This window comes from Podarcis liolepis (assembly GCF_965112155.1).
Source record: "Podarcis liolepis genome assembly, chromosome: 14".
In the NCBI taxonomy this organism is placed as follows: Eukaryota; Metazoa; Chordata; class Lepidosauria; order Squamata; family Lacertidae; genus Podarcis; species Podarcis liolepis.
In genome coordinates, this window is record NC_139569.1 from 16,329,940 (window position 1) to 16,357,254 (window position 27,315).

The window sequence follows — 27,315 nt, forward strand, 5'->3', positions numbered from 1 at the left end:
CCAGCGCCACTCCTGAGCTGGTTGTAAGTAATAAGGCAGGCCGGGGAGGTCATTTGAGTCTTACTGAACCCCCAGATAACTGGGTCGTTGTCCCAAAGGGATGAAGGCTCTGATGCTGTTGTTGAATTTGTCTTAGGAGGCAGGGCCATTTGGGAAAATGAGGCACTGCCCCACCAACCTCAGTCAGCCCCCACATGCCTGCTTCCTTGCGTAAAACCAGTCCATGGGGTGGCACTGGCTGTTAGTTTCTCCCTTAGTCTTGGTGTTGCCCTTGGAGAACTCAGGTGGGAGAAAGAGGATGGGGACAAAAACAGAATGAGTTGGCTCTACGTCTCATTGGCTCTGGCTCCACCTATGTTTGGGCTCCCTGCCTTCACCCCACCAGTCCCAGTGGGCACCAGCTACCACTGCATCTAGAGGGCCACGACTTTTCTGATACATGGATTAGAGAAACTGTAGCTTGGAGTCAGCAATATACAGATTGCATTCATACAAAACGCCAAATTTGAACTCACTGGTTTGGGTCCTACCCTCTAGAGCAGCAGAGAACAAGCCTGACAGCCCTCCAGATATTTGAAGATGGCTCTCATATCACCTCTCCATTCTTCTCTTCTCCAAACTAAACATACCCAACTCCTTCAACCGTTCCTCATAAGGCTCAGTTTCTGGGCCCTTTAGCATCTTGGTCACCTTTGCCTGCACACGTTTCAGCTGGTCAATATCCTTCTTCAATTCTGGTGCCCAGAACTGGAAACAGTATTCCAAGTGTGGTTTGACCAAGGCAGAATAGAGTGGTACTATAACTTCCCTTGATCGGGACACTATACCTCTGTTGATGTAGCTTAGAATTGCACCAGTTTTTCTCCCTGCTTTGCCTTCCCTAAGAATATCTGTATGGTATGAATCCTAAGAAGTTCCGCTTCCATTCATTGTTCCTTTGACACACTTTTCTTGAACCAGTTGTGCACCCCATGGGACAATTCATCAGGGAGGAGCATCACTGAATTGCCATTGTGCCACACTCTGCTTGAAGGAAGGCTGGGGCAGAAGGGAAACTCAGTTGGGGGATGTGCTTTTAAGCTCCCGCTGAGTGGGAATGCAGCAACCGATATTTCATTGAGAACATTAAAGTAATGAGCGCAGGATCTATGTAAGAGGCAGAAGAAATGCCACTGAAGTTTCCTGCTGAGGAACAAATGTACCCACAGGATGCAGTTGATACCTATCAGCTCCTATTAGGGAAGATCTAGAGAAAACGACCCCCCTCCCCTCTCAGATGAATGGCTCAGGCACGGCAGTCTGTGCTAAGCTAAGGATCAACTGAAGAGAAACACTTGGTGTGCAGACAAGGTGGGTGTTGAGTGGAGCCATAGTGTGCTCAGCATATGCTCCTGCCTGCCTCAGTTCCTTGCTTTAGTTCTATTCAAGCAGTGGGGCCTGCAACAATTTGTTGCAGCACGGAGTGTTCTTGTTCAGAGTCCCACTTGCGCCTCCTCCCTGGATAAAGGTAAAGGTAAAGGGACCCCTGACCATTAGGTCCAATCGTGACCAACTCTGGGGTTGCGGCGCTCATCTTGCTTTATTGGCCGAGGGAGCCGGCGTACAGCTTCGGGGTCATGTGGCCAGCAAGACTAAGCCGCTTCTGGCGAACCAGAGCAGTGCACGGAAATGCCGTTTACCTTCCCGCCGGAGTGGTACCTATTTATCTACTTGCACTTTGATGTGCTTTCGAACTGCTAGGTTGGTAGGAGCAGGGACCGAGCAACGGGAGCTCACCCTGTCGCGGGGATTCGAACTGCCGACGCTCTGATCGGCAAGCCCTAGGCTCTGCAGTTTAACCCACAGCGCCACCCGCGTCCCTTCCTCCCTGGATACTCCATTGCAATATGCTCCGTTTTTGGCATTCCCCACCCTCACCACCATCGCAGCCAGCATTTTGCCCCCGGCCACGCCCTGCACTATTTTAATTGCTATTTATTGATGCAAGTTCCCCCAACTGATCCCGAAGGCTCCATAAACAGCACAGTCTGGAGGCTTTGTCAACAATGCGTAATTGAATGCGTGTATCTTTCAAGCTCCTTTCCGCCTTGCGCTCGGCAGTCGTAATTTCCACCCTGGCCCTCTTGAAACGGAGACACTCCTGATATTGCATTACAGCATTCAAGCAGCAAATGCAAAGCTAGCTTAGTGCCGGTGTTATCCAAAGCAGCTTATTGATTGCGTTCGCGCTTCCCCCCTGCCCGAAACAAAGCCCGTCTCCCCTTCAGTGGTTCAGACAAAAGGAAAACATACTGATTGAAAGGTCCCTACAGGAAACAGCCTTTGCTGTTTCTGCCTTGAGTTACATCAGCTTGCGTTTAGGGGCACCCGGCGCCGCCTGCTCTTGGTTTGATAAAGGCAGCTGCTTGAGCATAGCTTTAAAATTAGGGACCCCAAAGGGACAAGGTCTGTTGCAAAACAGCCAACAAGGGAAGGCGGCTGATCAGAGCAGAGGATGCATGCCACTGCCGGAAGGGAGCAATTAGCTCTGGGCTACCGCCTTGTGCCAAAATAGGCTGTTGAAATCTTGTCACCGTCGATGCACCCCCTGCTAGGATTGTATTGATGCTCCTACTTAGTCCTACTCAGAGTAGGCCCACTGAAATTAATGGACTCGACTAACTTAGGTTCATTAATTTCAGCAGATCTTCTCGGACATAATTGGATACAACCCTTGATTTGCCCAACAAGGCGTATTCCCCAGACCCCTCTGTAAAGAAATGCAGGAAGTGGCCATCGTATACCATCAACCCATCTAGCATTGTTCTCACTGAGAGACAGCAGCTCTCCAGTGTTTCAGGAATGGGTTCCTCTGGGATTGAACCTGGGAACTTCTGTGTGCAAAGCGGATGCTCTACCACCAAGCCATGGAAATTAAGCCATGTAATGGAATTAAATGCATACTCTTCCCCTGGTTGCACCTGCTTCTGTTTCTCTCCCTCTGTTGCCTCCCATGTCAAATCTTGGATTGCAAGTGACCTGTCCTCCTGTATAGGGATGGCTGAATCTGTCAATTTTGGTTCCTTCACTTCCCCGTTTTTCCAATTTTCAGTTCAGTTCAGCACATTGCTACATCCATTGGCTTAAAAGGAAAAAAAGTTCTGCTGACAATTCACCAGCATTTCCGTGCACATTAATTGGCTGGAGATCTGAATTGCAAAATTCAGGAAAGTGTGAATTTCGCTGTGTTTCGGTTCACGAATTTAGTGTAAAATAGGAAGGTTCACCTTTAAATACAAACCGAATCTTGCTTTTCCCCATCCCTATTCCTGCAACTTGTATAAGTGTCATGCACACCGATGTCGATCGATCATGTTCATCGGCAAATGAGGCCTGTTTCAAAGGCCACATTCACACCATACACTGCAAGTGCCACAATATTACTTTAAACCATAATGGCTTCCCCCAAAGAATTTGTTAAAGGCATTGAGAGTTGTAATTTCCTTTCCAGAGCTACAATTCCCAGCTCCGTGAAGAAGGATTGATCATTAAACTGCTCTGGGTGTTGTAGCTCTGGGAAGGGAATAGAGCATGAGTAGGCAAACTAAGGCCCGGGGGCCGGATCTGGCCCAATCACCTTCTGAATCCGGCCTGTGGATGGTCCAGGAATCAGCATGTTTTTACATGAGTAGAATGTGTCCTTTTATTTAAAATTTATCTCTGGGTTATTTGTGGGGCCTGCTTGGTGTTTTTGAATGAGAAGAATGTGTGCTTTTGTTTAAAATGCATCTTTGGGTTATTTGTGGGGCATAGGAATTTATTCAATTCCCCCCACAAAAAATATAGTCCAGCCCCCCCACAAGGTCTGAGGGACAGTGGATCAGCCCCCTGCTGAAAAAGTTTGCTGGCCCCTGGAATAGGGAGTCCCCTAATGACTGTGGATTCCTGATTGGCTACAGTTCCAGGATGGAGCCATAGTCGGGTCACGCCTCTTTTTCAGAAATGTCAAGCCTGGGTTACTGGGTGGGGGGATGGTTGGTGGGAATATCAACATTCTGTGAGTGAGGGGCATGGCTGGCACATATGACCCCTCTTAAGGACTTCCTTATTTGTTTTCCCCAAAGTACTAAAAAGCAAAAGCAAAAAAAAAAAAAAAAAAAAAAAAAAAAAAAGAGAGAGAGAGAGAGAGAGAGAGAGAGAGAGAGAGAGAGAGAAAGCGCCTTTCATACATTAAGACGTAGTTACAATTATGGGCCCTGTTGGAACGGTGGAAATATCATCTCCACAACATCAAAGGCTCGTTTCCTTAGATGATAATTAGAGCATCTCTGTGGGTGGTCTGTTTCCTAACTTTACTCAGCATGAGCGATTTTGTTCTACATAAACAAACGCGAAGAGGTGCTGTGTGACCACGAGGGCCTCTGCCACTTCTGATTAGTTGAGGCATCAGTATTAATTCCACTAGCTAATTATGCCCGGCAAAGTAAATGGAGCCAACCAAACTTCTTTGTTTTGACTTGGGCTGATGGAAACAGAGCTTGGGGGTCGGAAAGGTGCCTGCAGCTGTGACTAGGGTTAAGAAACTGTCACTCTCACTGAGTGCAAACCTATAGTCTTTTCCCCAACATACAAAGAGAGTTGTTGTTGTTTTTCTCAACGTACTAGGCAAACAGCAGAAATTATGGCTAAGCATAGGAAGTGGTCTTACACCGGGTCTGATGACTTGCATGTCTAGCTTAATGCTGTGAGCTGCTGTGGCTCTGGTGAAGAGTCCCCAAAATTTAGGTGCAATTGGTTTGTGCCACAGAATTGTGGGTTGTGATTAACATAGTACAGTGGTACCTCGGATTAAGTACTTAATTTGTTTCGGAGGTCCTTTCTTAACCTGAAGCTGTTCTTAACCTGAGGTACCACTTTAGCTAATGGGGCCTCCCACTACCGCCACACCGCTGGTGCGCGATTTCTGTTCTCTTTCTGAAGCAAAGTTCTTAACCCGAGGTACTATTTCTGGGTTAGCGGAGTCTGTAACCTGAAGTGTATGTAACCTGAAGCGTATGTAACCCGAGGTACCACTGTATCCTTAGGCCCCAGGCTGAACTCAGTCCTTTAGGCTGGGCATTGACTTCTCTTGTCCACAACATACTATAACAGAGCTTCCTGTTAAATTTAACCCTGCCTAAGCAACAAGCCTTGGTGTGCTACTTTTGTATTTCGGTTGACCTTCAGTCCTGACTTCTTGCTTGCTTTTCAGTCCTGCCTCCAGGCTTTGACCTTCTGAGTTTTGGTTTGCTCCTCCTCCTGTCTTCTGCCTCGTCCTTTGGTTGAGTCTTTGGTCCCTCCTTATGGCTTTGTCCCTTGTTTCCAATGCCCTGGTGTAACTTTCAGTTCCTGTTGTCTGTGAATCAGCTCTTATTCCTCTGTTTTTAAATTTTAAATTCCTGTATTTTAAATTTTAAAAAGGGGGAAAGGGGAAACAAATGTGTATACATGCAAAGGGAGAGAGGGAAAAGGTGTGTGTGTGTGTGTGTGTGTGTGTGTGTGTGTGTGTGAAGACATTGCATATGAATAGACTCTTATATTAAAGGAGACTTGCAAGGACAGACATTGGCTATTTCTTTATTTCATTCCCAAATTGTATAAATAAGTCTCATCTTTCCATTAATTTATTTTGATGGCTGTTACTAACAGCTTTCTTTTTACGTCAGCTTGGTCACTGGCGCTATCCCCCCACTTATCCACTCTGCAATAACTGGAAGATTTTTGGTGGAAAGGACAAACAGTTGCGAAGCAGAGCCCCTTCCATCAGCTCCGTTCTAAGACAGCCTTCACCAGACTCCTCCTCTCCACGAACGGTGTCTTTTCCAGCTGGTCATGATAAGAGCTACCATTCAACTTCAAGAATTGATGCCTGTGTTTGCTTTCCCCTCCTCCCTCCTCCCTGACTTTTCCTTTCGTGTCATATCTTTTAGATTGTAATTGTGAAGACAGGAACTCTCTTTCTTTTGATTGATTGCATGTAAGCTGCTGAACTCAGTGGAAACGAATCCCCTGAAACTGGGGCAAAGAACCTCAACCTGAGTGTTTCACTGGAGTGTTTTTGCCCGACTGTAAGGTGTCCTTCAGCTGCTTCTCTGGACAGAGGCGCATGCATGTGCCTTAAAACTAGCCAACTGTACAGAGATAAAATTTATAGCAATGGCTCTGCCCATTTTTGCCTCTGGCCCTGCACACCAGTGACGTTTGGCCCCTGGGAGATTGCCAAGAACGGAATGTGGCCCTCAAGCTGGAAGAGGGCCCCCATCTTGCTCTGAATCAATGTGCTCTTCCTGTGTCTATCCATGGCACTAAGTGAGGCAGCTAAATGGACCAGTGTACCACAGAGCTCCAGTTGCTAGGGAGGGCTATGGCCCCATGCCCTGATTTCTGGCTTCCCACGGGCCTCTGATTGGTTACTCTTAGAAATGGGATGTTGGCGCTTCAAGACCTGCCGCTTAATCCTTCAAGGCTCCTCATATGGGTGCACTCTTCCCATTTTGGAGAAAATCTATGCTTCCAGGTGTCATAAGAAAGCTGAAGAGATAGTGCAGGATAGCGCGCACCCCGGAAGTGATCTCTTTCAGCTTCTGCCTTCTGGAAGAAGGTACAGGGTTATAAAGACTAGGACTAGCCGCCTGAGGAAGTTTTTATCCAAATGTGATTTTGGTTTTAAACACAGTGTAAGGTAGTCTCTGTGGGAGTATATTGTATTTAATTATGGGGTATCAGAGTTTTTAGGGGGTTAACCAGGCTGGGATAGCAGGCTTGTTGGTTTTTGAATGTCTGATGTATATTTTTTCAATTTCGTTGTTCTGTATGGGACAATGACAATAAAGATTATCGTATTGTATCGTAACACCTCAGCATCTCGTTTAGAGGCTCCTGAGAGCTCAAAGCTTCCTTTTTTTAGAATGAGAAGTTGCTCATTTTTCATAAAATCAGTTGGAACTTCACCCTCCCTCACCCCCTCCACCCTCCAAACAACCTAGCAGTTATTAGGACTGTCAATGAGTGACAAATGAGTAAAGTGCTTGCTCACTCTCCCCAATGGGGACTTTTTTCACTGCTCTTAAAGGGCCTTAAAAGGTTACAACTGTGATGAATGCTTTGGGAACATGAAAAAAAATATATATATTAAATTTTTTATGCGTAAGCCAAGGTGACCTTTTGTGTATGAGAGCAAAGGCTGGGCTCTGCTTATCATGTTCACAATGATACATTTAAAAGGAAGACACACACTTCTGGTTGGCGTCTATGGTAAAAGGATGCTGGATTAGATGAACCTTTGGCCTGATCCTGCAAAGCCCCCCTTCTGCTCCGATTTATGCCATCAAGTTCAAGAAGCAATGGGAAAGAGCCTAGTGGATTTGCCCACCAACGAAGGTTATCAGCACTCTTGCCGGTGAACCAGTCCAATGGGCAGCGCAATAGCCGTGGCTGTTGATCAGGGGCATTGGTAGGGCATCAAGGCAGGGAGTCCAACAGTAGTGGCGCCAGAGCCTATGACAGGCAGGACCAACTAATGCCAATTATGTCCCCCTGCTGAGTTCTGCAAGGGAAACACAGAGATGAAGGAGGGGGAAAGTGACAGCCTGTGCCACCCCCTGGATGGGCTACAACAAAGAAATAGGGCAGGTGGGGGGGGGGAGATTGGCTGAGAGCAGATGGAGGTTGTTGGGGGCAGTGCCCAGTTCACCCCGAGGAACCAGTCTCCACAGGAGCAGTGCCAGCAGTCATCTTCATTCGGATAATAGTGTTTTAAAATAAAAGACAATTTGAAATAATAGAACCTCCAGACTTGTAGATAAAAGGTAAAGGGACCCCTGACCATTAGGTCCAGTCGTGGCCGACCCTGGGGTTGCGGCGCTCATCTCGCTTTATTGGCTGAGGGAGCCGGCGTACAGCTTCTGGGTCATGTGGCCAGCATGACTAAGCCGCTTCTGGAGAACCAGAGCAGCGCACGGAAACGCCGTTTACCTTCCCGCCGGAGTGGTACCTATTTATCTACTTGCACTTTGACATACTTCCGAACTGCTAGGTGGGCAGGAGCAGGGACCAAGCAACATGAGCTCACCCCGTCGTGGGGATTCAAACCACCGACCTTCTGATTGGCAAGTCCTAGGCTCTGTGGTTTAACCCACAGCGCCACCCGCGTCGTCCCAAACATGTAGATAGTATCCCTCTGAAAACAAGTGGCTAACGTAGCTCCATGGTGCAGCGATAAAACAGGTAGCACATTTGCAAAGCTAAGCAGGGCTCAGTATGGTTTCCAATTGGATGGGGGACCACATGTTGCGATTCATGCAGAGGGTTGGACTAGATGACCCTTAGGGTACCTTCCGATTCTATGATTCTATTTGAGTGTGGCGGTGGGTGGCAGTAGCATTGTGTCCTGCTCGTGAAATTTCTAGAAGCTTCTAGGTGTGATTTGGGATCCTAAAAGACCTTTGCTAAGACCTGGCAGTTTTTCATGCACCAGGGGTGTGGTGCCTTTTACTACAAAAGAATTTTTACACGTTCCCTCTTCGTAAATCAAGAGCGCTCATTATGCCTTTGCACTTTTATCATACTGACTAGACCACATATATTGCAAATGGAGATTTTTATTACTTTTTAAGAGTGCCTGTATAAAAAAAGATCAAAGTCAGGAGATTTCTCACCTCATTTTTTTTTTATTGGTTTTCCACTCAGGGGGTCAAACAGGTTTAAGGTCAACAGGCAAACAATCATAACCATTCTAAATCTCCCTGAAAAGGGGAAAGAAACTAAAGAAACAAGAACATTTCTTATCATTCACATAAAAAAAAAAATCAAACAGTACCCCATTTGAGTGGCTAAAACTCTCCTGTATGTTAGAAATATCTGTGGGGAGAGGAGGGATTTGCTGGGTTATACCACCCCCTCTGCCCCATCCCAATCCCCTCTATATCAGTGATCTTCAAACTTTTCAGACCTGGGACACACTTTTAATCCAAATATGTATTTGGGGACCATTTATCCCCTCCATTCTCTCTCCTCCCCATCACTATTTTTATCTTGATCATGCGGCTGTTTCAACCCATCCTTCCATCAGGACCCAAACCAATATGGAGTCCCAACCCACCAGCTGAAGACCACCAAGCATGGAGGAAACCTTGGACCCTCCAGGCATCATTGTACTCCAACTCTCATCATCCCTCACTGTTGGCCAAGCTGGCTGGGGCTGATGGGAATAAGAGTCCAACAAGCTCTGGAAGGCCCCAAGTCCTCTGTCTCTGCTCCACAGTGGATAAGGTCTGCAGCGAGAATTGCTTCCCTGTGCATTTCAGAACTCCTTCTACAGATCTTCGCCATGGAGAACACCTGGTCTTGGTGACAGGATTGTAGGAACAGATCCCACTCTCCCTTCAATTTAGGAAGCCTTTAACATCTGGGCGGAGCTAGTGATTCCATTTATTCAATTTGTGTTCTGAGGGATTCAATTTAAAACGGTACAATTAGTTTGGAATGATCACTTGAAGTAGCTGTGTACACATTTCAAAAATACGTCTTCTTCTTTTTTAATGTTGCCATTTCACTTGATAACATATCATCCAGGTTTATAACCGCACTTATATAAAACCACACACCAAATGTAGGCTGTTATAGAGCACAGGAAGGTGATTTGTTATTCGTTGAAAAGTGATTTCACACCAATTTGTAATACCGTTCGTCTGTGAATTCCCTACATACACACATTTTGAAAGCCTGGGAGCCCCAAAAGACACATGGTTTGTGCTGACACAACACATTATATTCCTTAATAAGGAATATACCCAGCCTTTAAAATGTGGACTGGTCCCACATAGGAACACGAGAAACCTATTAAACCATAAAAGTGAAGAAAAAAAACCCACACACCCACACCCACCAGTTTGGTAGGATTATTAAGCCATCTACAAATAACCCTGGACTCAAAAGACCTCAATTAACCCCATTACTTCTTTGAGTAAATACTCCCCCGCCCCCAGCACAGAGTGTGAGTTCAATTTCATTCTTTTAAGAAATCAAAATGTGTAAGAGGAGGAGAAACCAGCAAAAAATAAAAAATGGTTTAAACTGATTGTTCTATTGGTTTAAAGGGCAGAGCGCCATGAATTGTATTTCTGAAAATGACTTAGGGCTCTCTAATGGAATTCTAAGTAGTCTTACCAAACGAAAATTCCCGGAATTTCTTGGCTGAAGCTGCAAACAGTTAAATTAGCTCACCGCTGATTTAGGTTTGTTTGTAGTGAGGTGGAAATGGCAAGCTCTAAATGATTTCCTTTCAGAGGACTGATTCATGGGTGGTGAATCAGTGTCAAATCGTGCCTACAGCTGAGCACTGCACACACGTGCAGGGCCTACTCAAGCGATCAACGCAAAAATGCCATAAAGTGAGCATTTAAAATGGAAGGCTGTGGAGCATTGTCTCTTGAGACATGATTCCCCAGATCCAGGAAATGCCCTCTCTCGTAAGGTCCTGGGGGTCAGAACAGGGCACCCAGGTGCAGCTCACGTGGGCAAGCCACCATTTTATATTGCCCACAATCCACTGCTGTGATGGTACACTGGTGAAGCGTGGGAAGTCGCTGCTGCTATAACTTCCAGGGGGAGCCCACTGATGTCAAAGAAAGCCACCCTAGGGCACTAGGCCAGGAACCCCTCAATACCCAGAGACAACCCTGCTCTCCGTTTCACTTTAAACAGTTATGGCTCCCCCCAAAGATTCCTGGGAACTGTAGTTTGTAAAGGGTGCTTAGAGGAGACACCCCCTCCCTAGCAGGGAGATACAATTCTCAGAGTGGTTTAACAACCAATCCCTCTTCCCAGGGAACTCTGGGAACCGTAGCTCTGTTAGAGGAATTGGGGGTGTGTGTCTCCTGACAACTCCCAGCACCCTGAACAAACTACAGCTCCCAGGATTCTTTGGGGCAAGCCATGACTGCTAAGTGGCCCGATGCTGCTATAAACGTATAGGAGAGATGGAGCCTCTGTGAGGCATGATAGACCTGTGGCAAATTGCACATGTCAGAGGTGTCTTTCCTTATTAGAAACAGGTATAGAATATTTCCCAGCTTCTTACAGCTGCCCTGTAATTGCATACGTGTACCTAGTATTTGCTTTGAACTGAGGGCAAACCCCTTTCATTCTTCCATTAACGTGGCATTTTGGTTCCCTGCAGCCTCCTGTTGTTTATTGGGCTGTCATGTAGACGGTTGTGCCGTGTGTTTGTTCGCGGGTGCATTTAAGCGCTGCTATAAAAGTGGTTTATTCTAAGAACAGTGCATTCTCAGAATATCTCCTTAATTACAAAATCAATAGCGCTGTCACTACTTTTATAGCACAAGTTAAATTTATACGCACCCTTGACAAGTGAATATAATCCCTCTGACTGACTGTTTGACTTTGCGACGTTCAGGTGCTTTCTAATTATGATGAGAAATCTTTGCCATGGCCAACTTTTTTAAAAAAAAAAACCAAAGGAAATCACACAATGCACAGTTCTGATACCTCACCCTGAGCTGGAGAGGCGCCCCCCCCCAATATTTTGGCAGAGGAAAGAAATGGCTAGTTTTGGTTAAGCAAAGCTGCAATGTCTTTCTCGACCTCTCGATTGCTCAGTTCATTCAAACTGTAGTATTTGTGAACAATCTTCTCAGGGGTGACAGCCACCACCCTTAGCCCATGCGTGTCTTCTCCCAGCTGGCACCCTATGGCAGACGAAATAACCATTTCAATATTTTTGTAGGAGCCGCCAGCATTTCGGTGGTAGTGCCCGGAAAACACTGCTTTGACACCTGATTAAAAGGGGGAAGAAAAAACACAGTCAACAACAACAACGAACCAACAGAATTCGAAACATCGACTATAGAGGGAAGCACAAGAAAAAATATTAAGTAAAATATAAGAAGTTGTATTTATTTATTTACTTATTTATCTCAAAAATGTTTTTAGCAGGTGCCAAAAGGTGTGTGTGTTCGTGCGTGAAGGTGTGTGCGTGCTATCGAGAGTCAGGGAGTTTCAAAGTTTTGAATTTAGATCTTACAAAAAAATCAGTATCAAAGCAACCACTACAAAGCCTCCTTTTCCATGTAAAGTTTCTGAAGGGATGGGCCTCCACAGATAATCTTAATAACCGGGCAGATTCACAAATGAATGTTATCTTATGATACCCCCCCCCAAAAAAAACCCATTTAGGGCAGCTGACTCATACCTTACTGGGTCAGTGGGCACATTTGCAATGCTGAGAAAGTGACGTGAGTGCCAGTCACAAAATGGCTTCCCTAGGGGCGTGGCCTAACGAAAAAGAGCTGCTGTGGGGACATGGCAGAATGGCTGCTACACCTAAAAAAGCAGGAAAAGGGATGGGACCACAGAATAGTACAGGCCTGCCTCACATCAATGGAGGAAAAGGCCACTGTATTCAGTCCCACAAAGTCTCCTTTGTGGGCATCCAATCCTGGCATGAAATATGGTCATACTTAAGGTGGCAATATGCAGTGAAACCAGAAACTGGGCAGGAAGAGGAAACAGTCTTTGATGTATTGCAGATTTCTGAGGGGATATTTACTGAAACCTTTCGAAAGCACCATAGGTGTCACTGGCATTTATGCTGGCTTCCGCAGGCGCTGAACTGGCAACCCCTGATTTAGGGCTTTACTTTAAGGCCTTTTAATTTTTTTTTACAAGTAAGATTATTCCCTTAATTTCATTTGTTGACCAAAGAAAGGTTGAAAAGAATACGTTGTTTCAGAGAGAAGTGTTGCACAAGATAATATGCATTATGTCAATTTAGGCAATATCCTTACGGCTTTGTTTACGAGTGCCAATAAAAGCGGCATGTAATTTAAGCATGAATACACTCTCTCTCTTTTTTTTACAGTTAATTGTTACTAATGCAAACTGATTTCGGTTTAATAGAAATTGCTTGGGATGCATTGCCATTTTGAGATAGGGAATTAAGGGAAAAAACAGCAGCATCTCATAAACAGGCTGAGCTCCCGAAACAAAAGCTTTTGGCTGCGAGGCTGCAACAAATTTCCTTGGCCTCGATTTCAATCCTATGCTCTTCCAAGAGGCTGGAAGGCAGCGGTACCTTTATCAGATGTTCAGCAAGGTCATTCTTCTTGTTTTTGTTATTACTGAGAGTCCTATCCAATACAGAACTAAGTTCAAGTCTCTTAGCGGCATACCTGCTCCACTTGCAAAACGTTTTGTGCCAAAGGAACACCGTTCCACAAGAATTATGAGTGGAGATCTGCCCCCAATATTGTATTTCATCAATAAAAACCAAATAAGGCAATAGCTCTTGAAGCTTGTATTGGAGAGCTGTTGTATGCCACTATTCATCATCCTCAGCCCCGAAAATCACAATGCACAGAGTGGCTTATCTACAAAAGGGAGATATGGACAGTGAGCTACATCATAACATGGTTCATGATAATTTACATACACCATGGGAATGGTGTTTCTAGGACTAAGGTGAAACTGCGAAGCTCCCTTGTTATTTTTGCTATGGGATGGTGTATGTTGCTTAAGTGCGGTAATCTTATATCCACAGTATTGATGTGAGTTTCCTTTGCAGGTTATTATATCGGATACTGTTTTGCTAGATTATTATGGAATGGTTTTTGTACTTTTTTTTTGGAACATAGTCCTGTTCTCTGCTTTGAGCATTTTGTGTGTGTGTGGAAAAGTGGTCTACAAAAAAAATTATGAACAAATGAATGAATAAAAATACATAAGAAGCATTTGGGTGATGTTGCACAACAGACTGGCCACTGTGCTGTGCAATGGGTTTCCATTAGCATGAGTCTACAGACCTACAATTGTTTGGCAACTCATGAGCAAGCAGCTAGGAAGCCACAGCATATGAGGTCTCCCTCTTGAGGCTTCCAGTTGATTAAAAAAAACCACAGGTCTCTGCTTCCTCTAGTTCCCCCTCCTTGCTCCCCAAGCTTGACCTTGGCTTGCTTGGACTATGCTGAACTTTGAACCTGGCTTTCTAGATCAGGCATAGGCAAACTCCGGCCCTCCAGATGTTTGGGACTACAATTCCCATCATCCCTAGCTAACAGGACCAGTGGTCAGGGATGATGGGAACTGTAGTCCCAAACATCTGGAGGGCCGGAGTTTGCCTATGCCTGTTCTAGATGAAATGTTTCAGTAAAAGGCTTTTACCTCTTTGGACCAAAAGCCCCAACCCCAAGGACACACCCTGGAGCAGAGCTATGATGGGGACAGATTCTTGCCCTGGAGAGCCACCACCAATCAAAAGTGGGAGAGTTGCTAAAAGACACCTCTATTCCCCTCACAGAGCTACAATTCCCAGAGGGGTTAAACCAGTGAACTCTGTGAAGGGGAATAGGGGCCTCAGCAGCCTCAACATATTACAATTCCCAGGATTTTTTGGGTGAAGCCACACGATTTGAAGTGGGACAACGGTACTTTAAATGTATGGTGCAGAAGGAGCCCTGGTTTAAGACTGGGATTAATGAAGGGAGGCAGTCCTGCCCAATCCAAGTCATTTAGGTAGGGTTGCCATTTAGGTAGGAATTTTCCAGGAAATGGTGTCTGGACAAAAATTGTTGAAATGTCTGGGGAAATCTGGATGCATGGCAACCCATGTCAGTAGTGTAGATTTTGGTGAATTTTGGTGAAGTTATTAATATTGCAGTTGTTGTATAAGAGATGATGATGACTGGAACGTAATTGAAATGAATACTACTGTATTTTGGAACACAGAAATAAAGAAAACCATAAAACCATTAATCCTATGATGTGGAGGGCCACCTAAATGATATAATTCTGTATTTGAACGATTGGTATTATTAATTGTATTATAAACTGGTATTGTTATAATGAGGCTATTATTTGATTGTAACTGAAAACTAATAAAAATTATTATTTTTAAAAAAGCTCCAATTTTGCCTTAAAAAGATCTTCACCTCTTGAAATATGGCAACCCTAATTTAGGGCTTATAGGTAGTAACGGGCTCTTTGAACTGAGCCTGGAAACAACACAGAAGCCATTGCAGCTAAAAACACCACCACTGGACTCATATGCGCCATAAAGCTGATCTCAGTCAACACTTTGCTTGCTGCCAATCTAATGTCCAATTCAATTTTTGCCAAATGCCACATTTCCTCCAGGTTCCCAATAACACTGTCAACTCCCCTAACGAGCTCGCTTTTATTGCAACGGCTTCTTAATTATTAGTGACTCCACTTACTGAAGACTGAGCGAGACAGGCCACTCATAATGATGCCGTTTGACAAAAGAGGCGTGTGTGTGTGTGTGTGTGTGTGTGTGTGTAGAATCACTTTCATTTCCTGATGGTTTAATTGTGTGTGAGAGAGAAAGACAGAATGACTGCCAGGCAACCGAACGTTCACATCCCGACATCAAAGTGACTCCCCCTCCAATTTATTTATTGAAAAGCATTTCCAAACTGCTTAACATTTAAATATATTGGCAGTGTATGGAACAACAAACATTAACAGGGTAAAACGGTAGCAAAAAAGCAGAGAGAAAAACAGAAATCTAGTAATAACAGGGTTCAGTTTTACGGGTCAGGGAAAGCCTGACTTATTACATGTTGAAATACTGCTCCCCCTCCCCACAAAAAGACCATTAAGTCTCGAGTGGGTGTTGCCGGTCTGCACATCTGTAATTTTCAAAAGCATCTGTGGATGCCAATCATAAAATTTCTGCCATGAGCGTGAGGTAAAAAACAAAATGGCTGCCATATCTAAAAATGACAGGATCACAAAATGGTGCTGGCATGCCCTCCATCAATGGAAAAAAGGCACCTGAATCGGACACCTCCACTTGCTCACAGGGAGAATCTCTGTGTACCTCTCCTCTGTTCACAATGGGAGTATGGGTGTCCAATCCTGGCATCCAACGAAATGTCTGCATGCTTAAAGGGGGGCGTTCAATGTGAGAGAGGCCAAGTCAGTGCAAACAGAAACTCAGCAGGGACAACAAACAATCTAATGTGGCTTTTCAAGGGGATATTTATTGAGACCTTTTCTGGGTGACTTAGGAGGTACTGGTAGGCATAATGACACATGTGGGTGCCAGGATGCTGACTCCTGTTTGAGTGTAAAATTACAAAAGTGCAGCACTGGTCATTGTTGTCAGTGCCCTCCACTTAGAGGAAAGGAGCTTGCAGAGCCTTCTTCAGAGCACAATAACTTATTCACTGTGAGGTGCATCTGTCTCCATCATTAACTGATTTTCAGGAGAATTTTTTGAAAGCATTTCTGTTTACTCAGGCATTTCATGGCCACAGAACAGGGCAACTCTGGGACTGGCGCATGAGAGCATATTTCAAACCATTTTCAGAATGTCTTAATGGTGTTCTGCCAAAGGTTTTGTTTGCCAAAGGCAGTGGTTCTCTTGGATTAGAGAACAATAAGAACACTTATGGGTGAAGGCTATGGGTTTCGTTGGTTACACAGCAAGCATTAGACATTGACATGCATCACACACACACACACACACACACACACACACACACACACACACAGTCTACTTAGACTAGACAAAGAAAATTACTCATCCTTGCATCCAACTAGAATGAAATCCATTCCAGACTGCTTCAATCTTATGTTCCATTTGCTGTTGGAGCAGGGCTGGCCAAGGCCATTTTACCATTTGAGGCAAAACCTGCCTCCGCCTGCTCCTCCACCTGAGGTAACTGGAGGCCGGAGAAACCCTGGTGCACTGAAAGAAGTGGGGGAGAGAAAAGGAGGCTGGAGAGGGAACAGGACGGCAGAGGCAAAGCTGGTCTTGAATGGGGTAACTGTGCCCCTGAAGGACCAGGTGCGCAGCCTGGGAGTCATTCTGGACTCACAGCTGTCCATGGAGGCGCAGGTCAATTCTGTGTCCAGGGCAGCTGTTTATCAGCTTCATCTGGTACGCAGGCTGAGACCCTACCTGCCCGCGGACTGTCTCGCCAGAGTGGTGCATGCTCTAGTTATCTCCCGCTTGGACTACTGCAATGCGCTCTATGTGGAGCTACCTTTGAAGGTGACCCAGAAACTACAACTAATCCAGAATGTGGCAGCTAGACAGGTGACTGGGAGCGGCTGCCGAGAACATATAACGTGGTCTTGAAAGACCTACATTGGCTCCCAGTAAGTTTCTGAGCACAATTCAAAGTGTTGGTGCTGACCTTTAAAGCCCTAAACAGCCTCGGTCCAGTATACCTGAAGGAGCATCTCCACCTCCATCGTTCTGCCCGGACACTGAGGTCCAGCACTGAGGGCCTTCTGGAAGTTCCCTCGCTGCAAGAAGCCAAGTTACAGGGAACCAGGTAGAGGGCCTTCTCAGTAGTGGCACCCGCCCTGTGGAATGCCCTCCCACCAGATGTCAAAGAGAACCACAACTACCAGACTTTTAGAAGACATCTGAAGGCAGCCCTGTTTAGGGAAGCTTTTAATGTTTAATAGGTTACTGTATTTTAATCTTCTGTTGGAAGCCGCCCAGAGTGGCTGGGGAAATCCAGCCAGATGGGCAGGGTATAAATAATAAATAAATTATTATTATTATTATTATTATTACTACTACTACTACTACTACAAGTGCAGGATCCAGCGAGTGGCACACTCCTCCTCAGAGATGTATCTGCTCCCCCTCCCGGCTGACCTCAGCCTGCTGCGTGAGGTGACTGCTTCACTGCGCCTCGTGGAGAGGCCAGACCTCTTCCAGAGAACCCTTAGACATGACAGCAAATGATCCTTCTGGGAGCTGACTGATGCAGAGCATCCTCTTGAGATCTCCTTGTCTATTCTGAGTTCTGCCTGACAGTGTCTCCAGCGCCCATATTTATAGTCTGTATCCTGTCGAGTCAGCTTACTGGCGTACTGCTCATGTTCATATATGTCACACAGTGCTGGATATATGTATAAGCTAAACAAGGTATAGCTTAGGGCCCCACTCTCTTGAGGCCCCCCCCAAAAAAATTAAAAGGGGGAAAAACCACTGGATGTACATTTCCAAAATATAAGATAAAATACAATGGTACCTCAGGTTACATACACTTCAGGTTACATACGCTTCAGGTTACAGACTCTGCTAACCCAGAAATAATACCTCAGGTTAAGAACTTTGCTTCAGGATGAGAACAGAAATCATGCTCCAGCAGCAGCAGGAGGCCCCATTAGCTAAAGTGGTGTTTCAGGTTAAGAACAGTTTCAGGTTAAGAACGGACCTCCGGAACGAATTAAGTACTTAGCCCGAGGTACCACTGTAAAATAAAACCTACATATGGCTTAGAGCTTAATAACACTGGTCAACAACAAATTTGTTGTCTGCGGTTTTTCAGCTGATTTAGGACGAATCTGATGCGCTGAATCCAAAAATCACATTGGTTTTGCTCAATCAGGTCAAGTTTTTGAGCTATGACCACATGTCGGTTTTTTACGTTTTTGTTCACATGTACGCTTGTATGGTCACTGAGTGGTCACTGGAAGGACAGATCGTGAAGCTGAGGCTCCAATACTTTGGCCACCTCATGAGAAGAGAAGACTCCCTGGAAAAGACCCTGATGTTGGGAAAGATGGAGGGCACAAGGAGAAGGGGACAACAGAGGATGAGATGGTTGGATAGTGTTCTCGAAGCTACCAGCATGAGTCTGACCAAACTGCGGGAGGCAGTGGAAGACAGGAGTGCCTGGCATGCTCTGGTCCATGGGGTCACGAAGAGTTGGACACGACTAAACAACTAAACAACACGCTTGTATGGAGCATTTTAGAAGAAGTTGGTGGGGGTAAAATGCCATGTCGAATAATTGTTTTGATTGGAAATGATTGTTTTAATGACAAGAAGTATTCAGGTTCGATAGTTCTGGGTATTTATGTCGAAAAGGGATCAGTTTGAAGTCATAAAACCTCGAAATCTTCCATAAATTGGTGCGGCAAAGCATAAAGTTACGGGATCAAAACCCCTGGCTCACTCGAGTACACTGAAGGAGAACTATGAAGGGGTGAAGTATGTGCTGGAGAAAATTGGTTATGATCAGCATAAATGGTTTATTTGTGTTGACCTGAAGATGGTGAACTTTTTGTTGGGACAACAGTCTGGCTTCACCAAGTACCCATGTTTTCTGTGCATGTGGGATAGTAGGGACTGTGCTCAGCATTACACGAAGAAGGACTGGCCTGTGCGGGAGGAATTGGTGCCTTGCAGAAACAGGAACGTCATCAACGACCCTCTGGTGGACAGAGACCGAATACTCTTCCCACCGCTGCACATCAAGCTCGGCTTAACCAAGCAGTTCACCAATGCTCTGGACAAGGATGGTGACTGCTTCACTTACTTGTGCCAGGCTTTTCCAGGATTGACCATGGAGAAGTTGAAAGTGGCATCTTTGACAGTCCTCAGATCCGTCAGCTCATCAGAGATCCAGAGTTCGGAAACTCAATGAATTAAGTGGAACTGGAAGCGTGGAAGGCATTTGTTCTGGTAGTGAAGAACTTTCCTGGCAACAATAAGGCCAGAAACTACGCAGAACTTGTCAACAACATGCTGACTGCTTTCAGAAACCTGGGCTGCAACATGAGCGTCAAAATGCACTACCTATTTTCACATATGGACCGGTTTCCTGAGAACCTGGGTTCAATGAGTGACGAGCAGGGGGACAGATTCCATCAGGACATGAAAGAGATGGAGACCAGGTATCAGGGTCGCTGGGACGCAGTCATGATGGCTGACTACTGTTGGACTCTGAAGAGACATCTCCCTGCCGCTGAGCATTCCAGGAGTTCCAAGAAACGGAAGTTCAAGCCCTGAAGTTTGAAAAATGGTGAAGAAACATGCAATTTACGTGTACTTACCTTTATCAATGCCCACCATTCAGTTTACAGTAATTGATGTTTCTATCAGGTAATCAATATATGTTGTTGGAAAAACATTTTTTTCTCTTAAAAACATATTTAGGATGATATGTGTTGACAAAAATCAGCTGATAATGCCACAAAAATGTAATCGATTTTGTCACAAGATCTGATTTTTTCAAATCAACATAGCACAAAAACCTGACCTGATGGAGCGAAACGGATGCCATTTCCTGATTCAGCAGTGCAAAAATATTCTAAATCAGTTGTAGAAATCTAGACACCATTCAAAAAGTAAAAAAATTGTTGCCCAGTGTAATTATTTCACTATTAATATACTTCTTCTTAATTGTAATTCACTATTAATATACTTCCATTACCACAATGGTGGGCTTCAATCTGGTTTTGGATGATGTATTGATACATCACCCAGCCCTAGTCCCTAGAACCCTCCCATAACATCCAAAGGCACGAATCATGAAACTGCAGTGGGTCAGGTCTCTTGACTCTGTATCTCAAGGTCACAGCGTGAGATGTCACTCAGCTAGTGTCTACGAGATAACTGCCTGTTAACCAGGGGTCTACAGTGGTACCTCGTGTTGCAGAGGCTTCAGGTTACAGACTCCACTAACTCAGAAATAGTATCTCAGGTTAAGAACTTTGCTTCAGGATGAGAACAGAAATTGTGCTCTTGTGGTGCAGTGGCAGCAGGAGGCCCCATTAGCTAAAGTGGTGCTTCAGGTTAAGAACAGTTTCAGGTTAAGAATGGACATCCGGAATGAATTAAGTTCTTAACCCGAGGTACCACTGTACTATGCATTCCCATAGTAAGTGCTGAGTTCAACACAGTTATCCCTTTCAGGACTCAAGCCCACACTATTGCAACTATAAGCAAATGCTAAGGCCAGGCTTGTGTCTGATCACCTTGGAGGGCAATAAAAACGGCAAACTGCTCTGCATCATTCTTAATCTCAATGAGATACAAAGGTTTGCCAGGTAAGTTCCATAGCCAATGGTAACTATTTCCAAAATGTGTTAAAAGTACCGTATTTTTCGCTCTATAACACGCACCCGACCATAACACGCACGTAGTTTTTAGAGGAGGAAAATCTGTAGGCATGCCACCCGTAGGCATTCCCTCCATAACACGCACAGACATTTCCCCTTACTTTTTAGGAGGAAAAAAGTGAGTGTTATGGTGCAAAAAATACGGTATTTTTTTAAAAAAAGTTTGCTGTGAATGTGCTTGCTTCCCTGGGCTCCTTGGCGATGAAGGGCAGGATGTAAATTCAATGACGACAAATAATAAATTTATATTGATTATTGGTAGTTTCCCCCTTCACTTTTGATGGCATGTACAGGGAAGTCTCATTTTCTTATATATCCCAAGGGAACTCAACTGCCACTTGGGGTCCCCCCCAGACACATGACCTATTTTTCATTTCCCTACTCTGTGGCATGTTTTTCAGGCTTGCCTGGGCAAAAGAGAGACACTGCCAATGATTCAAACAGAGGAAGCACAAAGCAGCAGAAAAGAAAAGGAGGAAAAGACAATCAGCTGAAGCTGTGAGCGAAAGATCCGCTTGGTTTTCAAACTCCGGTGGAGTCCTTGCTGCTGAAGCGGCTTGCCCTATTTTGCTTCCTGATCAAAATGAAATATTCTTTATTTAGTATAGCTCCTCAAACTTTGCCTACCTGGGATGAAAGTTGCATCTATAATTCAGTGTAATAAACTTCAAAAAGTGGATTCACTGACTCAGTGCTGCGCTTCCAAGTTGAGCAGGAAAATCAAAATCTTTGGCAGGAACGTTCAGAATATTTTAAAATTATATTCCAGCAAATATAAAAGTAGGTCCTAATGAAAACACACTGAAAAGTTGAAAGTAGCTACGATAACTGGTAAAGGATTGGATCCAACTAACTTCCCAGAAATCCATAGGTCTAAGTTAGTAGTGACTGTTAATGAGTTTACTCTGAATACAACTACAACCCAAGATGTTTTTATGGTTGCCTGGTGACAAGTGAATGCTTCTCTGGTGGAATAATATTTGGTTCAGTAAATTGAGTTTCCTCCACAAACTGAGAAAAAAAGATGCACAACTTTTTTTTAAGCTTGGAAACCAGCGCCTTGGGTCTTTAATCTGTGAATTGGCTCTTTAATGCTGCCTGGCAAACTGTACGACAGTGACAGGCAGGCAGCAGTGTGGTATCTTGCCTTTTGTTAGTTGCGTGTCATGAGACTTGACCATGGGTAGGCAAGCTAAGGCCCGGGGGCTGGATCTGGCCCAATCGCCTTTTAAATCCGGCCTGCGGATGGTCCGGGAATCAGCGTGTTTTTACATGGGTAGAATGTGTGCTTTTATCTAAAATGCATCTCTGGGTTATTTGTGGGGCATAGGAATTCGTTCACCCTCCAAATATAGTCCGACCCCCCACAAGGCCTGAGGGATAGTGGACCTCCCCATGCTGAAAAAGTTTCCTGACCCCTGGCCTTGACCTCCTGGCCCAATTGGCTGTGCCAAAGATGGGCCAAGGATAGCAATCTGGGGTGAAGAAGAAGCAGGAACCAGGAAACACAGCACTCACCAGTGACCAGGTCTAAAGAGCAAGTCAGGATCATAGGGTGAACTAGGAGGCAGAGTCAAGATCACTTGATAACCAAGGACATAGGAACATGCCAGAGCACAGGAAGACCTTGCTGCTTCAGGAAGGCTCAAATGAAAGAGGAGGTTATTCTAGACATCTTCCTTCCCAATGGCCAGTATAGGTTCCTGTATTACAGAGGACGCAATGACTCTTGGGATCCCTTCCAACTGCATCATTCCCACTGCACACCTTGCTCAGTGGAAAATTCTCCTGCTGAGGGCACACCTCTGGCGTTCCTTGATATCTTGGTGCCGCCGGCAAACTGACGGCTTTGAAAAGCCGTAGAAAAGTCCACTGGATTCAGGAGAGAGCCTCATGTTGCTGTGCTTTTATAATTGCAAGACACAGGGACAGAATATATAAAAGCTGCATAACTAGTGCAAGGAGAAGTGGTCTGACAGGCAACATTAGTCTTGTCTCAGCCAGCTATAAAGAACAATTTCCCTACATGACAAGCTTGGGCCCGAGAGACGAAGTGGTGGAGGGGATAGCTTTTACTGGGTGAGAGTCCTTCCTATAAAAGAAAGCATTTTCTTTCGATTTGTTTCTTTCTCATTGAATAATCCTCTGCCTCCTGGGTCTTCCTGCATATATTCCTATATATATATATTGAGCATATCTGGACTTGCAACCGACTTTCTACACTGCCCATTGCCTCGTAGTCTGTTACTGTATACAGTGGTACCTCGGGTTACATACGCTTCAGGTTACATATGCTTCAGGTTACAGACTCTGCTAACCCAGAAATAGTGCTTCAGGTTAAGAACTTTGCTTCATGATGAGAACAGAAATTGTGCTCCGGCGGCACCCATTAGCTAAAGTGGTGCTTCAGGTTAAGAACAGTTTCAGGTTAAGTATGGACCTGCAGAACGAATTAAGTACTTAATCCGAGGTACCACTGTATACAAAAGACACAAATGTTTTATTTGCGATGAAAAATGCCATAAAAGTGACTTAAAACCCCCTCCCCCGGAAGCCACATTCCTCTGCTTGTGTTCACTGAGGTAGCTGTGCTTCAAAATGCACAGAACTTCTGGCAATGTTAACGACGGAATTGCAGCAGGTTCAGGGGTTCCTGAATGAAAGCTGATAATAGCACAGAATTCAGCACCAGGGAGAGCTCATTCCCAAATAAACAAATTCAGTGTGTATCATGCAAGGGTTAGGGGACCTGTGACTCTCCAAATGCTTTTGTACTCTGACCAATAGGAACCTAAAAGGAGCCCTGCTGGATGAGACCAATGGCCCATCTAGTCCACCATCCTGATCTCACGGTGGCTGACCAGAAGTCTGCAAGCTGGACGCGAGTGCAACAACATTCTGCCACTTGTGATTTCCAGCAACTGGTAATCAGTCATAATATCTCTAGCAGTGGAGCAGCTGCCAATAGTCACATGACTCCATGACTCTGTCTAATTCTCTTTTGAAGTATATTTACATCTTCCAGTGTGGTGTAGAGCCAGTGTGGTGTAGTGGTTAAGAGTGATGGACTCGTAATCTGGTGAACCGGGTTCGCTTCCCCGCTCCTCCACATGCAGCTGCTGGGTGACCTTGGGCTAGTCACACTTCTCTGAAGTCTCCTAGCCCCACTCACCTCACAGAGTGTTTGTTGTGGGGGAGGAAGGGAAAGGAGAATGTTAGCTGCTTTGAGACTCCTTCAGGTAGTGATAAAGTAGGATATCAAATCCAAACTCTTCTTCTACTCTTCTTCTTCCTTGGGGACAAACATATTCATGAACACTTTCCCATACTCTGTGAGATCTACGTGACAGAAAAAGGTTTAAGGAATTCAAGGCCAGGATTTTCCAAGCTGAAGGCCACTCCACATCACCACACTCAAGTTTGCAACTGGGGTCCTACTCTGCCAATGCCTGCACCTGTGTAATACCAGCGTTTTCTCAATTCTGCTTCCCACATCCATTTATTTGTGTTTGCAGCCTGTGCATGCGTACTCAGAGTCCCCACTGGGTTGTGTTCTTGGCCTAACAACCCCAGCCTTACGCATGTTGATTTGGAAACAACTTTGCGGAGAAACCAACATATTCAGACGTCGGCTGTAGGCTGCTGGCATCTGAAAATGTAGGCTGATTATTTTACATTGTCTCTGAAAACTCACTGGGGCCACCGTTAATGCTTGTTGCGCAACAGAGAGGGAAGCAGGTCGCGGCTACATCTAACAGAAGATGCAGCTAGCTTTGCTAACATAATAAACACAGGCTTCCCCTTTCTGCCCTGCCACCTCAGTTATTTACTCAACTTATTTTGTTCATTACCATAAAAAAAGAAAGAAAAAGAAAGTCAACACGATCCAATCAGTGCAATAATGCAAAGATGACAAGCTAGCAATTTACTTTGGTCTAGATTTTTCTCTTTTTTCTCCCCCTTTTTTTATCTCAAACATAAAAAGAATCTCATAAAAATGTGCCGTGCACTCAGATGCAATTTATTCACTTAGAAATGTTCTCCCAAGGTAGTGCTGCCAAATTATGATTTCAGAAAGCCCTCTCAATATTGTTAGGTGGAGAAGCCGCCTTTCCCCCTCCACTTTTGTAGCAGGGGTGGGGAAGCCTTTTGGCTAAGTGGGCCAGATCTTTATCTCCCCGCCCCACCTGCCAATCACCTGGCGTCAGAATGGCATCAAGTGACTGGTAGGCGGTCAGTCAAGCCCACCTGTCAAAATTGACCTGTGAGGGTAGAAGGAGGGAAACACACTGGTGAAACAGCACTGAACTCTCCATTCATCAGCTGCTGAGTGAAGGGTTCAATCCTGATCTCTGCAGGGGCTTGCTTCACACCAGCTTCACACTCAGGGAATGTGTTGGCAAAGCAGCACCCAAAAAGGTTGGATCCTGTCCTTCTGCTGATGTCACCCAGTTGAATGACAGGTATGTGGTTGTAGAAAATGGAAGTTGTGGGGCAGTATTTGCCCATGGGCCAGAGGTTTCCCAGCCCTGTTCTAATGTATGCTCAGAGCCAAACAACATTCCAATCAGCTGTGCAATTGGGTCCGAGCAATGGGAGCTCACCCCATCATGGGGATTCGAACTGCCGACCTTCTGATCGGCAAGTCCTAGGCTCTGTGGTTTAACCCACAACGCCACCCGCGTCCTTCTTATTGTCCATACTTTTTGCATTAAGAGGTACTTTGTTCTGTCTCTCCTGAATCTTCCAACATTTGGTCTCACTGGATGGCTGAGAAGGAGGAAAAAACACACCTCATAATAGGGCTGGGCAATCTATGGCCCTCCAGTTACTGCTGCGCTCCAACTCCTATCAGCCCCAGCCAGCATGACCAATGGTCAGGGATGAGAGGAGCTGCAATCCAGGAACGCAGGGAGGGGCACCGGTCATCCACCCCTGCCTTATCAACAGCTCTACCTTGTGACACCTCCATTCAATAGGCAACAGAAGAAGTGTATCCTTACATGGTGAGAAAAGGAAAGGAATGCATCTCCAAATATCGATACGGACGTGTTGCTGCAGAATCAAACCCGCTAGTGAATTATCGTGGGCTCTACTTAATATGCAAAAGTTGCTTTAGATCTGTTGGCAGTTCTGACAGATACATTGAGGGAGGTTAGAGAGAATCTCGCGGAGTGAATAGCTATGTGGCACCAGAAAGTCAAAGCAAGACTCTCTTGGCTCAAAAATGCCTTATTTATTTATTTATTTAAGCACACCATGCCAACAGTTCATTTCAAACACATTTATCAAATGTACATGCTGGAAACGATAAGCCCTTGGATTTAAGCCCCCCCCCTGAAATTAGCAGGGATTGTTCCTGACTAAACATGATTGGTCCCAGGAGAAATAATTTCAGAAAGGCCTCATTGCTTTTAAGAACGTGAAGGCCATTTAAATTGTTTTAGTGTATTGTTGTGAACTGTTTCCCAAAGCTGGGGTTAGGGAAGGGGAGATTCTGCTGGAGGAGATGCAGATCTCTGGGGAGGGGAAACCTCAGGTCCAGAGGCCCCCACCCCAGCCCCGGCTGCACTATCTGGCCCTTGGGTGTCTTCCCACACCACACCCCCCCTCCTCTGAGCCCACCTCCTTCACGGGCCCTGCTTTGCACCCAAAATGTTTTTGCCTTGCTGGAATGTGCCCTTGACCTCTTAATTAGTTGATGGGGACCATAGGAAGGGAGAGGCCTCTTGTGTTCAGGCCCTGTTTGTGGACTTCCCATAGGCATCTGCTTGGTCACTGTGAGAACAAAATGGCAGGGTAGATGGACCATCGGCCTGATCCAGCAGAGCTCCCCATATGTCCTTAACTGTTTCAATTGTTAATAAATAATAATATTTTTTATTTTATTTATATCCCGCCCTCCCCAGCCGTAGCCGGGCTCAGAGCAGCTAACAACAATAAAAGTAACAAAACATTCTAAAATCAATTCATTTTAAAATCAATTCAAAATCAAATTAATGGCAACCATTGGGCTAGAGTTCTGTGAGGATTACCAAAGGAGGGGGTGTTGTGCTGTTTTAACGTGCCTGGTTTATTACACATTTTAATCGTGGGGTGTTTATTTTAATGTTTAAATGGAATTCTGTGGTGTATTTTAACCACGTTTGTGTGTTTTGTAATTGGTTTTATGCTTGTAAACTGTTTATAAGTCACCTTGGCAATTAAGTGGCATATAAATTTCATTTACTTAGTCGTTCATTATTCATTGTTATTATTCTTACTCACAGTAGTTCATCATAGTGAAAAGTGGTCTCAATGACTGCTGGATATGGGGGCCATGACACAATCCTCTGAAGCCTAACTCCAAAGGGTTTTTTGGGGGGGGAAATCAACCACCCAGAGCTG

General features: G+C 45.1%; 1 protein-coding gene across 1 annotated transcript in view; it reads right to left on the reverse strand.

Annotated features, from left to right (window-relative positions):
* Positions 1-8,667: 8,667 nt before the first annotated feature.
* CPPED1 (calcineurin like phosphoesterase domain containing 1) overlaps positions 8,668-27,315 on the reverse strand; it is a 71,724-nt gene continuing 53,076 nt past the window's right edge. The window contains exon 4 of the mRNA XM_083474534.1: positions 8,668-11,813. Coding sequence (XP_083330660.1) covers positions 11,584-11,813 — 230 coding nt within the window. The 3' untranslated portion in view covers positions 8,668-11,583. The remainder of the gene's footprint in view (positions 11,814-27,315) is intronic.